Source organism: Eptatretus burgeri, chromosome 8, assembly GCF_056783735.1.
Source record: "Eptatretus burgeri isolate ZD-2024b chromosome 8, Ebu_testis_v1, whole genome shotgun sequence".
Classification (NCBI taxonomy): domain Eukaryota; kingdom Metazoa; phylum Chordata; class Myxini; order Myxiniformes; family Myxinidae; genus Eptatretus; species Eptatretus burgeri.
In genome coordinates, this window is record NC_140968.1 from 45,305,814 (window position 1) to 45,319,133 (window position 13,320).

At 43.0% G+C, this 13,320-nt stretch overlaps 1 protein-coding gene across 2 annotated transcripts in view; it reads right to left on the reverse strand.

Annotated features, from left to right (window-relative positions):
• The window catches only part of INTS8 (integrator complex subunit 8), a 107,083-nt gene that overhangs the window by 65,257 nt on the left and 28,506 nt on the right, over nucleotides 1-13,320 (reverse strand). Inside the window, exons 8-12 of one of the 2 annotated variants that reach the window (XM_085891819.1) lie at nucleotides 6,706-6,861; nucleotides 2,855-2,955; nucleotides 2,374-2,515; nucleotides 2,103-2,170; nucleotides 546-718 (exon numbers count right to left, since the gene is read on the reverse strand). In XM_085891819.1, the coding sequence (XP_085747945.1) occupies nucleotides 546-718; nucleotides 2,103-2,170; nucleotides 2,374-2,515; nucleotides 2,855-2,955; nucleotides 6,706-6,861 (640 nt within the window). The remainder of the gene's footprint in view (nucleotides 1-545; nucleotides 719-2,102; nucleotides 2,171-2,373; nucleotides 2,516-2,854; nucleotides 2,956-6,705; nucleotides 6,862-13,320) is intronic. The other variant, XM_085891820.1, reaches the window with a different exon arrangement.

Here is a 13,320-nt window from a genome sequence, read left to right on the forward strand (position 1 = left end):
TCCATCCATCCATCCATCTATTGGGACCATACTCTGTACAGAGCGTCGGTGCTGCCGAAGCAGTCTATTGGGCTATTGGGCACAATCCTGGATGGGTTGCCACTCCGACACAGGATACCAGTAAGCTGGTACTCATTTTGCCGACCTCGGAAGGATGACAGGCAGAGTCAACCCCACCTGGTATAAATTCAATGGCCGAGTAGGATTTGAACTCAGGATCCTAAGATCCCAAGCCCACCACCCGAACCATTAACCCAACACTGGCATAGATACCAAGTTATGATTAGAAATAAAAACAACATTACGCATGAGCCTAGTGCTTGGCGAACGTGCACTCTGCTCAATCGGAAGGTTTGCTTGGACATGTGACTGTTATTAGCACGAGGTTATATTCACAGGCACATATAGTCAGATAGTAGTTCAGCTTGAATGATCAATGTAGCTATGTGCAGGTCAAAACAATAGTGTGCCCAGCCATGAACAGTGAGTAATTGATTATATGAATGTGCCATAGATGCTCTTGTGGTGTTAAGTGCAGCACTAACATGAAATGTCTTGGAAAGGGGGCTTGCTCGGCACAGTTTGGTACTTGGGCTGCCGTTTTCTCAAGACCTCGAGGAGGCACTGTCGCTCGTCATCTCTCAGCACAGCCATGAAGAGTGCATGAGAAGTGATCAGAAAAGTCAGGTGTGTGTCATCCAGACTAAGGCACAGCATCCTGCGTAAAACCCATACAGAATATGGAGCTTGTGCAACGACGACATGAAAAACCTGCTCCACAAACAACATTTTCACTCAGAAAAGGTTAAACTACAAGGTGGAGTGTCAGTGTTTCAGCATCAAGATAATCGATACCTCAGCTGTACGCACACACTTTGAGAAGGATAGAAAAATTGCATGAAGACAAAAATATATATATATATTTAGACAAAAGGAATTCCAATAAGTATTGGCCTTTTTGCCATTCCCATTTGAACACGTAAAGGTGTTCTGATGTTTCTCAATGCTCTTGTCCCCTGTGTGATTATGTGAGGGGGGAATCAAAAAGGTTTTCTCTAAAGTTTTCAGAAGCAGAAACACGACTTGTATTTCAATGGCATCAGGAAACACCGCTGGGAAAAGAAAAATGACAAAAACCCTTCCCGTGTTTCACATCCTGGTCAGGGAGAAAAACTGGTTTTCCTTTAGTCCCACTCATAGAAGAGCTTGTACTAATCTTTGATTCCGTTAATAAAAATTACCCCCATGTGGGGGTGACGGTCATCTCTATAAAGTTTTTTTACTATCTTAATTGATGAACCATTCTCCTTTCCAGGATGAAGGAGCCAGCTATCTCCTAAAATGACAGACTAGATAGGTTTTGAAAATGGCGACTTTCACAACTTTCGTGACCTCGTGACCTTGACCCTGACCTCAAATCCGGGAAAAAAATATGTTGTTGGGTATCACTCATCGACCTCCAACTACATACCAAATTTCATCAAAAGTTTTTTGTACCGGGAGGTGTTTTTGACCATATTCCAGGTTACGTGGTGGCCAAACGGGACGGAAATTCAAAAATCTGTCCGGTGAGATACAAGATAATATTTTTTACTATCATAATCAATAAACAGTTGCCGAATATCTTGTAGAATGGCATACTAGATAGGTTTTGAAAATGGCAATTTTTATAACTTACGTGACCTCGTAACCTTGACCCTGACCTTGAACCCGGACAAAAGTTATATCGTTGTGCAACACTCATCGACCTCTACCCACATACTACGTTTCATCAAGATCGGAAAGAAAAATTGACGGACGGACATTTGGTCCGGCTTTATTAGGTCATCTCAGTAGAGATGACCTAAAAAAAAGTGTGTGTGTGTGTGTGTGTGTGTGTGTGTGTGTGTGTGTGTGTGTGTGTGTGTGTGTGTGTGTGTGTGTGTGTGTGTGTGTGTGTGTGTGTATTACATACATGAGGATAAAATATACATATATATTTAAATAAAACCTGGTACCACTTCCCTTCTTCCAAACCGAAAGTGACAACTTCCATACCTTCGTTTGAAAAATAGAATAAGAAAATAAAATTTACAAAAACTTGTGCACTTGTGCATGCTTACTTGAAGAAGAGTCCCAAATTGTTCTTTGCCTCTGCGGATGCAGTTTCTAGATTGACAGACTGGCACACCTAGGGATGAATGGCATAAATTCACCATTAATCAATGACCGTCATCTAAGAGTCTGATTGAGAAATCGGTCAATTATAGTTCCAGTTCATCTTGGTTGATGGATTATTTTTAAAATATTATATTTCAGTCAAAGGAAATCAAGTCACTGGATAGCTCCATTTGTGGACCGACAAGCAGTTTGCGTCAAATGAAGCAGCCATACCTCAAGAAAAAATTCAATTTTCTCCTTGTTGGGTTTTTGGAAGAACTGAGTAGGCTTGATGCCGACCGGCTCCCCGTATAAGATGCTCTGCACCGTGTTGCATGTACAGACGCGAAAACACAGCTGGTCCATGCCTGCCACGCTAACCTCAGGACACATCACAAATATTCAATAAACATGACTGCTGCTTCACAACACCTTCAGGCCAGGTACAGGTGATGAATGATAATAATTCTACAAACAAATAAATATCAGAACCATGTTGTGCCTTATTTACTTGATTCACAAAAAAAGATGTAGTTAATAAAAGGATAGTTCAAGGGTCACATTCAATTCTACCTGAAAGATAATCCGGTTCATGAGAAAGCTGGCATCGTTGATAGGAAGGGCTACTTCATATAAAGAATAGAAGGGAAAGTGACTCAGAAGGACTCGGAACAGTCAGAAGGCACAGTCTGACAAACATAGTGCTTTGACTGACCCTTTCCATGCTTGCTGTTGAATGTCCATGAGGAGGGAACGCCGGAAAGGGCGAGGCAGCACTGTGTATGCATTGTCTTGGAGTAACATGTCCACCATTCCCTGAACACAAGTCAAACAGAGAATAAGTTTTTGTGTTGAGTATAAAACAGACACAAGGTATACATTATTATTATTAAAATAAATTATTAAACCACCCTCATGCGATAGAAATCAAATTTCATTCCAAATCGGTAGTGTGCAATGATGTCACGTCGCACCAAGATACGAAGCCCGTCCGCCATTACGGGAGAAAAACAAAGGTGACAAAGAAGATTTTTAAAGGTTTATCCTTTTTTTTTTAAATCATAGCTGCCGAACTATGTGACTTATGCCGTCATAGGTGGAGAACATTTTGTACCTCATGGATAGGCGATCATACCTTTAAAGTTTCGTCTCGATCTGTTCAGCCGTTTTGGAGAAGACGATTTTTGAAGGTTTTTATGTTAAAAAGATATTACGGCTGCCGAACCACATGACCGATGATGTCATCAATTTAGCCTGAGATGACCCTCAAAATTTTTCGCTTGACGTATGCAATGATGATGTCATAACAAAGTACACACACACACACGTTTCCCATGCAGAGTACTTAGCATGTGCCAAGTTTGAATTTTTTTCCATGGAGCGATTTCAGAAATAAAGATCCAACTTTTTACTTTTTTTCCAACATTGCTGCCACACCACGTGACCTATGATGTCATAATCATCATTACAATGTTCCACATGAGTAGTCACACCGATGGTGACACTTTTGTGTCAATTGGATAAGCGGTTGCAGAGAAAAGGGAGAAAATTTGCATGGATAGACGTACGTACGGACAACCCGAAAACATCATGCCATCAGTGACTTCGTCAGCGGAGGTGTCAAAATCATCTTGAATTGAAGTATCCTGATACATTTCGCATTGCACAAGGTACAGGATGTCCATCACGGTAAATTTTAGTTCTTACCTCGGCCACTAAAGGTGGACGGAGGTGATGTTTTCACCCTTGTCTGTCTGTGAGCACGATCTCAAAAACTTGTGGACGGATTCAGACGAAACTTGGTGGACAGGTTGGATTTGTGACGAGGACAAATTAATTTGATTTTGATGAAGATCTCGATACGAGAATTTTTTAAGTGATTCTTCGCCATTGAGAGTAAGAGCCAAAATGATATAATTGTATAGCATTGCACGTTATCTCCAAATGCTATGGACGGATTCGGAGGAAACTTGGTGGATGAGTTGGATAGATGACAAGACCAAGCCGATTAGATTTTGTTTCAGGTCCAGATCCAGATCCAGCCGATTAGTGGGATACAAAACGTAAACTATTCAGCCGAGTGGAGGTATACTTTTTACAGAGTGCCTTTCTCATTGCTGATTACATTTGTGGCTTACTTAAACTATCGTACATAGTAATGAGCGAACTGCACACACAAGTTACTGCCCGAACTCGCTTTTAAAATAAATAATGAATGTTTCTCTTGCAACAAAGCACAGATCAAGTCTAAAATGCATTAATTAATACAGAGTCGAGCATGGGGAAATACTGATGAAATAGTCGCAACACACAAATTTGCTTCTCGCCGTCATCAACAAGGTCGGCATGTGAATTGTTGAGCCACTTTGACAATTTCTGTTTGAGTTCCTTGATTTCTTCAAATTCCTGTGACGCGATAAAACGATCTATCCTTGTCTCTTAACATGATTTGAGCACCTGAGAACAGCACGAAAGGTTGACATTTTCACATTGAAATTGCACGAACTCCTATACAGTGTATACCTCTTCTTGTAAACACCTCGGTTTGTTTCCTGTAATGGTGGCAGCATTAGGCAGCCTCGTTCTCACAACAGAAGTGACATCTGTTCATCGATTGCATCCTACCTATTTAGTCATAATGGTTATGCTGTTCCAGGTAGAAGGTTCAACATTTGGCCAATACTTGTAAACTCTGATCCTTCCTTTTCAACAACTATGTTAGATTAGCTGATGAAATACAATTACAATAGTTAAAACTTAATTAGCAATAAAAAGGCAATTCATTTGACAGTGACTTCAAGACCAACGACGTGAAACTCCTTTGTCCGGGACCGAGCAATTTAGGATATTTCCTTCCCACTGCATTATCTCCGCTTATTAAGACGTTATTTTGACGTGGGGGAGGGGGGGATGTTGGCAGGATAGCCTTGCATCTTAGAGGTTTGCGCATTCACCTCTGAGCTGTCTAGCCTGGATTTGAATGTCTACAGGGCCTAAGGCTCATGGTAAAGTTGCAACACAAAGCATGCACGCACGCACGCACGCACACGCGCACACACACACACACACGCACACACACACACACACACGCACGCACGCACACACACACACACACACGCACACACACACACACGCACGCACGCACACACACACACACGAGACAATAACGGACTAGACTTCAGATAAACAAATTTTGTCTCCGCACTCAGCAGAGCAATCAAGGAGACATTTCTTCTTTCCCATTGATGCCAACCTATGGGGTTTGTCCATGCTTTATCTTCAAATCGCCGAGTGCCAAGCAATGGAGCAGCACGTCCCATTTTCAAAGTCTTTGGTACGACTCGGCCAGGGTCAGGTTGAACCACCGACCTCCCAGACTCAGAAATGCCGCTCTAACCATTTTGCCACCGAGGTGGTTTGTATTTTTTCATCTATTACATCCACTAAGCTGTAATTGCAACAAACATCACCTCCTTATATGACCATACATTTTGGCCCGAAAGCCAAGGTGAATGTGTTTCGTTTTGACATGTTTTGCATGACTAACTATACCCCTCTGCCCCTGCCTTTCTGCCTCATGCCTCTAGAACTAGAGCGCATAGCTCTGCCAGGCTGAAGGGTTTACGTTTTGTCTCGTACTGATAGGCCGGATCTGCAGCAATTTGTCCTTGTCGCACATCCAACCTGTCCATCAAAGTTCATCCGAATCCGTCGATAACCTTCGTATATAAATTGCTATTCAGTTAAATAAAAATCTCAAAACCAACTGGGCATTCAAAACCTACCTATGACGTAGGAGGTGCACGTATTCCATTTTGTTTTAATAAAAAAGGCATTTCTCAAAAGAGAGAAACGCGTCCAAGGCCAAATGTATAAAATGCCGCATTGACCACTGCCCTCTAGTGGTTGTTCATATTTTTGTGGAGGGTTCTCAAATTCTCGCAATTCCAGAAAACCCAAACCTCAACCGAGGTGTTCTCCATAGGACGGAATGTAATAAATATCATGTAGCAGGTGTAATCTCAAAAAATATAGTTGCAAAATCTAGCAGCCTGCCAGGCCATGACATTACATGATAGCAGATAGCAGGGAGAGAATCAGATGGGGTTGGGTGGGGGAGATGACAATAAAATCATGCTGTCAGAGAGCATTTGTAAACTTGAAACTTTTGTTTTTATCAACTTGCAATCTATTTGGGGACATGAATTGGACATATCTATTTTTGGCTCAGCGTTATTTGCTGTAACCAGGGTGTAATCCAATGAACCGTCTGCACTGGTGGCCACTTTTGCTCCGGCGAAGGGTAAATGCCTGAAATGTCAGCGCTGTGTGATATTTTATGGTGGATAGCTGTAATCATTTCATTCTCATGTTTTGAGTTGTTCGCCTCCCACCTCAAAAATTAAAAAATAAAAAAATAAAAAAAAGTGTGTCCTTGACACCCAAAAAACCCCGACTCACTCGGGTGCCCTTTTTTCCTTTTGTACCCGGCTTTTATTTGGATATTCATGGAACACCAAACCCATCAAGTGCAATGGTATACTACAGTGGGAGAGATTTCATTACCTTATAATTCTCGGTGTTCAGACAATGGCGAATGTAGCAGTATGGATAAAAAGAGGATTCCTCTTCTGCAGAAGAAGGAAGCAGAGCATTACAAGCCTGGGAATAGCCTTTCAGCCTTTGGCAGTCTATTTGGGCATAACCCACTCCCAGGCCAATCTGCAACATGAAACGTGCCAATGAAAAAGGGTGCAGCTCGTACGTGCAAGATGAACTCTCCACTCAGAAGATCAAGGTCACTTCACAGAAACGACTAAGACACAAATATGGCTGATACACAATTAATGGAATTCGATGAAGTTCAAGCCAATTAAAAAGAGGAATGCGACATCTATGAGGGTAGTTCAAAGAAGACGTGGATTTTTTTATTCGAGCAAAAGAAGAAGAAAAAAAGTAAACATAGGTAAATGAAAACTGCACCTATTTTTCAAGGTATACACTTCTACACACTTGTCCTATTGAAATGGTAGCACCTCAATGGCTGGCATCTGCATTTAAATATTTGGCACTGGTACAGAGCCATTTCAACACAAGCACTCAGAAACACAATGCCACCCAGATTTTCATCTCTTTTGACCACTCAAAGAGCATCACAACGTGACAAGTCTGGATAATATGGAGGATGATTGAGAAACTCCCGACCAATCTCCGCTCGTGTAGTAGCTGTAATCAAATTTGCCATGTCAGAGCGAGCATTACAGCAGCAAAGTCACACCCAAAGACAGCATACCTGGCCATGACCCGTGCATTACACTTTATCATAATAGCTAGTACTGCAATTAGCAGAATATTCGTTGTTGCACAGCAACTTCATTTAACAATAAGAGTATACATATTTTTTTTAAAAGATCGAAAACAGCAGTTGGCTATGAAAGACGAAGCATATTCAGAGTTTTTGTATGTACAGGTAACACAGCAGAAAAAGGATGGTGTGTGTGTGTGTGTGTGTGTGTGTGTGTGTGTGTGTGTGTGTGTGTGTGTGTGTGTGTGTGTGTGTGTGTGTGTGTGTGTGTGTGTGTGTGTGTGTGTGTGTAAGCCACAAAAAAGGTGAGGTTTTATTCTGGTATTCAATAATTCTGGATCATCAATAATTCCAAAACCTGTAATCGACACACTCTACAACATAAACAACAAGGGGAAGGCTAAATACTGTATCTATCAACTTATGGTGTTTCTACATTATACACAAAAACATTCCACATGACAAGCTCGTAAGCGCATTGGACAGAGCATTAAATAAAACATTTGCAGGAGGTAATAAAGTAGACATTAAAGTCTATCAAAAAAGAGAAAATTGGTCTATAAAGGAAAATCAATATTCATGTTGTTTTTCAAAAAATAAACTGAAAGAAAGTTTTAGATTTCTCCGAAACAACAGTTTCAAACCACTTGGAAACAAGATACTCCAGCAGACAGTGGGGATGCCCATGGGTTCAGATCCAGCCCCTTTCTTTAAATATTTGTTCCTGCACATATACGAGTCTGATTGGGTACAGAACATGTACAGGAATGAACTAACAACTGCGCGAAGGTGTCGAAACATCTTTCGATTCATTGATGATTTACCAGCAATTAATGATGGGTTTGTATCTGATCAGCTTCATGATATCTATCCAAAAGAACTCGGATTAAAAAAGGAAAACCAAACTCGCATTTCAGTTTCTTTTTGGGCATTCAGTAATCCAACCACTTGGGTATATGGAGGTTTGAATCGCAGCTCAAAAACCGGCCGCTCGAGTACATGGAGGTTTGAATAGCGGCTGGTAAAACGTCCGCTGGGGTTCAAAGGGTTAAATCCTCTCGTGAGTAGAGTCCGTTTTGTGATGTTGCATTGACGGATTGACTGACTACTTGGACGCAACCGAGGTTGTGGATCTACTGATGTGGATCCATGACCGAGGTTGTGGACAGAAAGGATTGAAACCTCGAGGAAGAACAGTGCCCAGCTGATGATCCGTGCGGTTTGGGAAAAGCATTCATTTGCTTACAGGTTAAGGTCCTTACATTAAGTGAGGGAGGTTTGTTTTGAGGTTTACATAATTTTCAGCAATCCTTCGAATTATATTATATTTCGGTTATATCTGATACTGTACGTATGCAATAACAATTTATTATTAAAAGGATGAGGAAAGGTATGTGTATAAGCATGGGTTTTATGACAAGAAGACACATACAGCAGGGAAAGCAAGGATTGATAAGATGCAGCAAAAGAAATAGTTGTTTGTAAGAGAGGACACAGTGCAGAGCTACACCGTTCTAATACTTCTACAATCTTAATTGTAGTGTGTGTGTGTGTGTGTGTGTGTGTGTGTGTGTGTGTGTGTGTGTGTGTGTGTGTGTGTGTGTGTGTGTGTGTGTGTGTGTGTGTGTGTGTGTGTGTGTGTGTCAGGAAATGAAAAAAAACGAGATGTGTGTGTGTAAACAGTCTTGCTGGTAAACCAAACTTGCTTGAAAGTAATCGATCTTGGCCTTGCATGTTAAACAAGAGTGAGAATTGCTTTGTAATAAATGTCTGCGACCGATTTGATATTTTTGAAGTCCACAAAAGACATAACTGTGAAAAAAAATTGACGAAAAGCCCTGAAGTTCGAACTTGTACTGTAACTTATCATAATAAAGCATTGTATCAAGTTCCAGCTGAATATATTAAAGGGTATGGAAAAAAAAAGTCTGAAAAACCACAGGTGAGACGGAAGGATGGATAGATGGAGAGCAAACCAATAATCCCCCGTGAGAAACAGGAATAAATTCCTGCATGGGGGATACGTAGAATAATCTCGTGTTATATACAGTTACTGCTCAGGGTGCAAGGTTCGCCATGAGGGGAAGTGTTTGAGTTCCTCTCGAACACCCAGTCCTGAGGCCATCAGCCGTGGATAATTCCACGAATCGGTGGGTTGCTGCTAATCAACCGCAAAAGCAGATTGGTACTGCCAAACCTGGCAGGGTTATCACTACTTCGTGTGCTACCTTACCGATGGACAACCGCACCAACAGGGTTTTGTGCCCTCAGCGCACACATGGATTACTGCTGAGCGATACAGTGAGTGTATGCTGGCTAACAAGAGCAAATCACGTGGGGTAGAACTTCCCAGCTAACACTATGTGCTATGCTAGACCAATGGAGGAAAAAAAAACACTACAAACTGGGTGCACTTGCAATAACAATTTATTATTAAAAGGATGAGGAAAGGTATGTGTATAAGCATGGGTTTTATGACAAGAAGACACATACCGCAGGGAAAGCAAGGATTGGTAAGATGCAGCAAAAGAAATAGTTGTTTGTAAGAGAGGACACAGTGCAGAGCTACACCATTCTAATACTTCTACAATCTTAATTAATGATAACATGACAGGAGGTACCATCAGAAACACTCCCGAGGAAAGTTAGAAACCAAGAAAGATGACACATTATGAGGTGGCGACCTCTTCATTATCAGGTGGGGCTGACGAACCCACGCAGCCCAAGCACTGAGGAGGACAAAGAAGGAGGAAAACTAGGGGTGTTTCAGGTGCATGTAAGGGTGCAGTGATGTGCAAGTAAGGTGCAGAGAGGAAACTGTAGGTGTGCATCAGTGGGGCACCCTGAAGGGGCAACCATTCAGGACTTGCCCGAGTAATCGCTGATGCTTAGTTTATGAATATGTGTCCACAGCAGCCGAGACAGAAAAGAAAGAAGAATGTGTGAGCAGATAGCCTATTAACATGTAAATAAGTCAAAGTGTTTGCTGCTATTGGCTTGGCCTTATGGCTTGGTGCCTGGAGCTCCTGCTCGTCTAGCACTCCATAATGTGGACTCCCTTCCACCTCCGCTCCAACCCGTTGCTCTGTTCTGCCTCTCTCCACCAAGCCAAGGAATCAAGTGAACTGCCAGCCAAGCTGTTAGTCCACAAACTAGCATCTATATAATTATGGCTGGCATCTCTCTGTTGAACCGCAACATCTGTCTGTGCAGAACACCTGGCGTTTTATAATTTCCGGTGATGGAGGACCTTAACATCAGATCAAGCGGAGCGATAAGCATTTCCCAGCACCCCCATTGCCGCAAGGAGAATTACTATAATTCTGGCCTCGCCAACGCGAGGGTACAGAGAAGAAGATAGCCTCATTATGCTCTGGGATTTCCCATGCAGCTGAGCTAATGTGGCACTAGGGTGTTTGGTTGCACTTTCTTTGAGCAAACGTGCGCCGCACACCAAATAGGGACAGTAATTGAGTGGAGTGCTTGAGCTATTAACACGATGTGGAATAGAGTTTAGCGCACACTTGTGCTCCAAGTTCGATGCCCGAACGTCCAGACCCGAGTGTCCGCAATGGTACGTTGTGCTCCTTTGTTCCCTGTTGGTCCAAAAGGTGGTGGTGGGCATAAGTGTAGAATTTATGGTGTGGTGGTGGTCGTGGTGGTAGTTGGGGTCATTCATCACGGTTGTTCGTTATGATGGAGGCATCAATAGCAAATGTAAGCGAGCTTGGGTTATGTTTCAATGGTGTGGTGATTATTATAAAGGTGTTTGGAGGTCGTATGAATGTTGTCGCGTTGGTGGCTCAAGTACGGTGAAAGTTAAGGTGATGTGTCCGTTGGGTGATGGCATGCAATTCAAACGTGAAATTGGCATGCATATGCTAATGACAGCATGATATGCATGGCATGAAGGAGAGGCTCATGTGCAGAAGCAAGACAGGAAAAGAATGGGGAAAAAAAACTGCCTAATCCCACATGATGCATATTGACCCATATTATAAACTCATTGCCCATAAGGGAAGAGCCATCTAAAATGAATAATAATGACAACTATCTCAGGAACTGCTATATGTTGTGTGCCATTGCCTTTGGGGATGACAGTTTCACAGAACAGTCACAATATATATTTCAGGTCGTGGACAAAAAAAAAATGGAAACACCTGGGTAAATCTGGGACACCAAGTAGATTGAAAGCAACAGCTTCCACACAGGTGTGGCCCATGTGTTACTTAAGTGAATAACATCGCAGTATGCTTAAGGTCATGCATAAAAATGCTGCACAAGCCTGGTTTCCTATAAATATGGCTAGCATGGCTGCAAGAGGAGACCTCAGTGACTTTGAAAGAGGGGTGATTGTTACGCATGTTTGGCAGGAGCTTGTGACAAAGCCAGCTTGCTGATGCTTCACAAGTAATGGTGTCCAAGGTGATGTCGGCATGGAACTCCGAGGAAAAGACATCATCAGCAAAGGGCAACAGTTGGCAAAAGTGCATACCCCAGGATTGTGATATCCATGCATTAATTTGAAGTGCAAGGCAAAGCAGGCAAACAGCTGCAGATCAATTGACTAAATTTCAACCTGGGGCGTGAACAGTTTCATTAAAAAATAAAAAATAATAATAAAAAGGTCTGCTGAGAACTCCACAGAGCAGGATACCTGTTAGGTTGCAGTGCATAAATCTCTCATTCCACCAGGCAATGCACGTTTGTGAGTCCAGTGGTGCAAAGAGCACAGGCAATGGACCACCGAGCAGTGGAGAAATATGTGATACATGGTCAGGTGAATCATCCATTACAATGTTCTCAATAAACAGATGAGTGCACCTGTGGCACCAACCTAAAGCAACTCCACAACCCTGTGTGCTTGGTTCTCACGGTGAAGGGTTCTGGTGGATCTATGATGATGTGGGGTACATATTCCTGGCATATTGTGGGTGCAGCCATCCCTTAGATGGCAAGGTCAATGCCAATCACTACTTAATGGTACTGAGTAATCATGTTCACCCCATGTTGCAGCATTTCTTTCCTGCCAGGAGGGGTGTCTTCAAGGATGACAATGCCACATACACAGAGCACGGATGGTCGCCCAATGGTTTGATGAGCATGACACTGATGTTATCCATACGTCATGGCCTTCTCAGTCCCCAGATCTGAACCCAATCGAGCATTTATGGGATATTCTGAAATGATGCCAAAGACAGTGTTTTCCACCTCCAAACAGGTGCGAGTTGATTGAATTTCTCGTGGATGAATGGTGCCGCATCCCTCCTGCAGAATTCCAGACGCTGGTGGACTCAATGCGATGACGCATACAGGCCGTACTGGTTACACATGGTGGCCCAATGCCCTACCAAATGACTGTACATTGGTGTTTCCCTTTATTTGTCCACCATCTGTTTATTGTTGCGGATTCGCGCCCGCCGGCGTGCGAACGGCCACGTAACTCGAATCGCGTCACGTCGCCCACCGGACGGACAATCCCGTCGTGACCCTCTCGGACTAACGCCGGGAACTAGTCACGGGTGGGCCTTTCATCCTCACCACGATCGTGCCAATCGGCCCCCCGCGTGGGATAGGGTTGCTCGCCAAATTCGACCTACCTAAGTACCCACACGGAGGGTAGACCGGGCGATCGCACCTCGCCGCAGGTCGACTTCGGACACGGGCCACTTTAAGCGACCCGTTCCGTACTATCGGGATAACCGAGCGGTGTTATCGTCAACCAGGACGGTTCGATTAATTATCGGGCGTTTTAGCCCACGACCAACCCTTTACGTGAAGTAAGATGGAGATTCAAGAAAGGAAAAGACGAAGCGAAACGGGAAAACAGTTCAACATAAAGCACATTTATTTCCCGATGAACGGAAAGCACACAT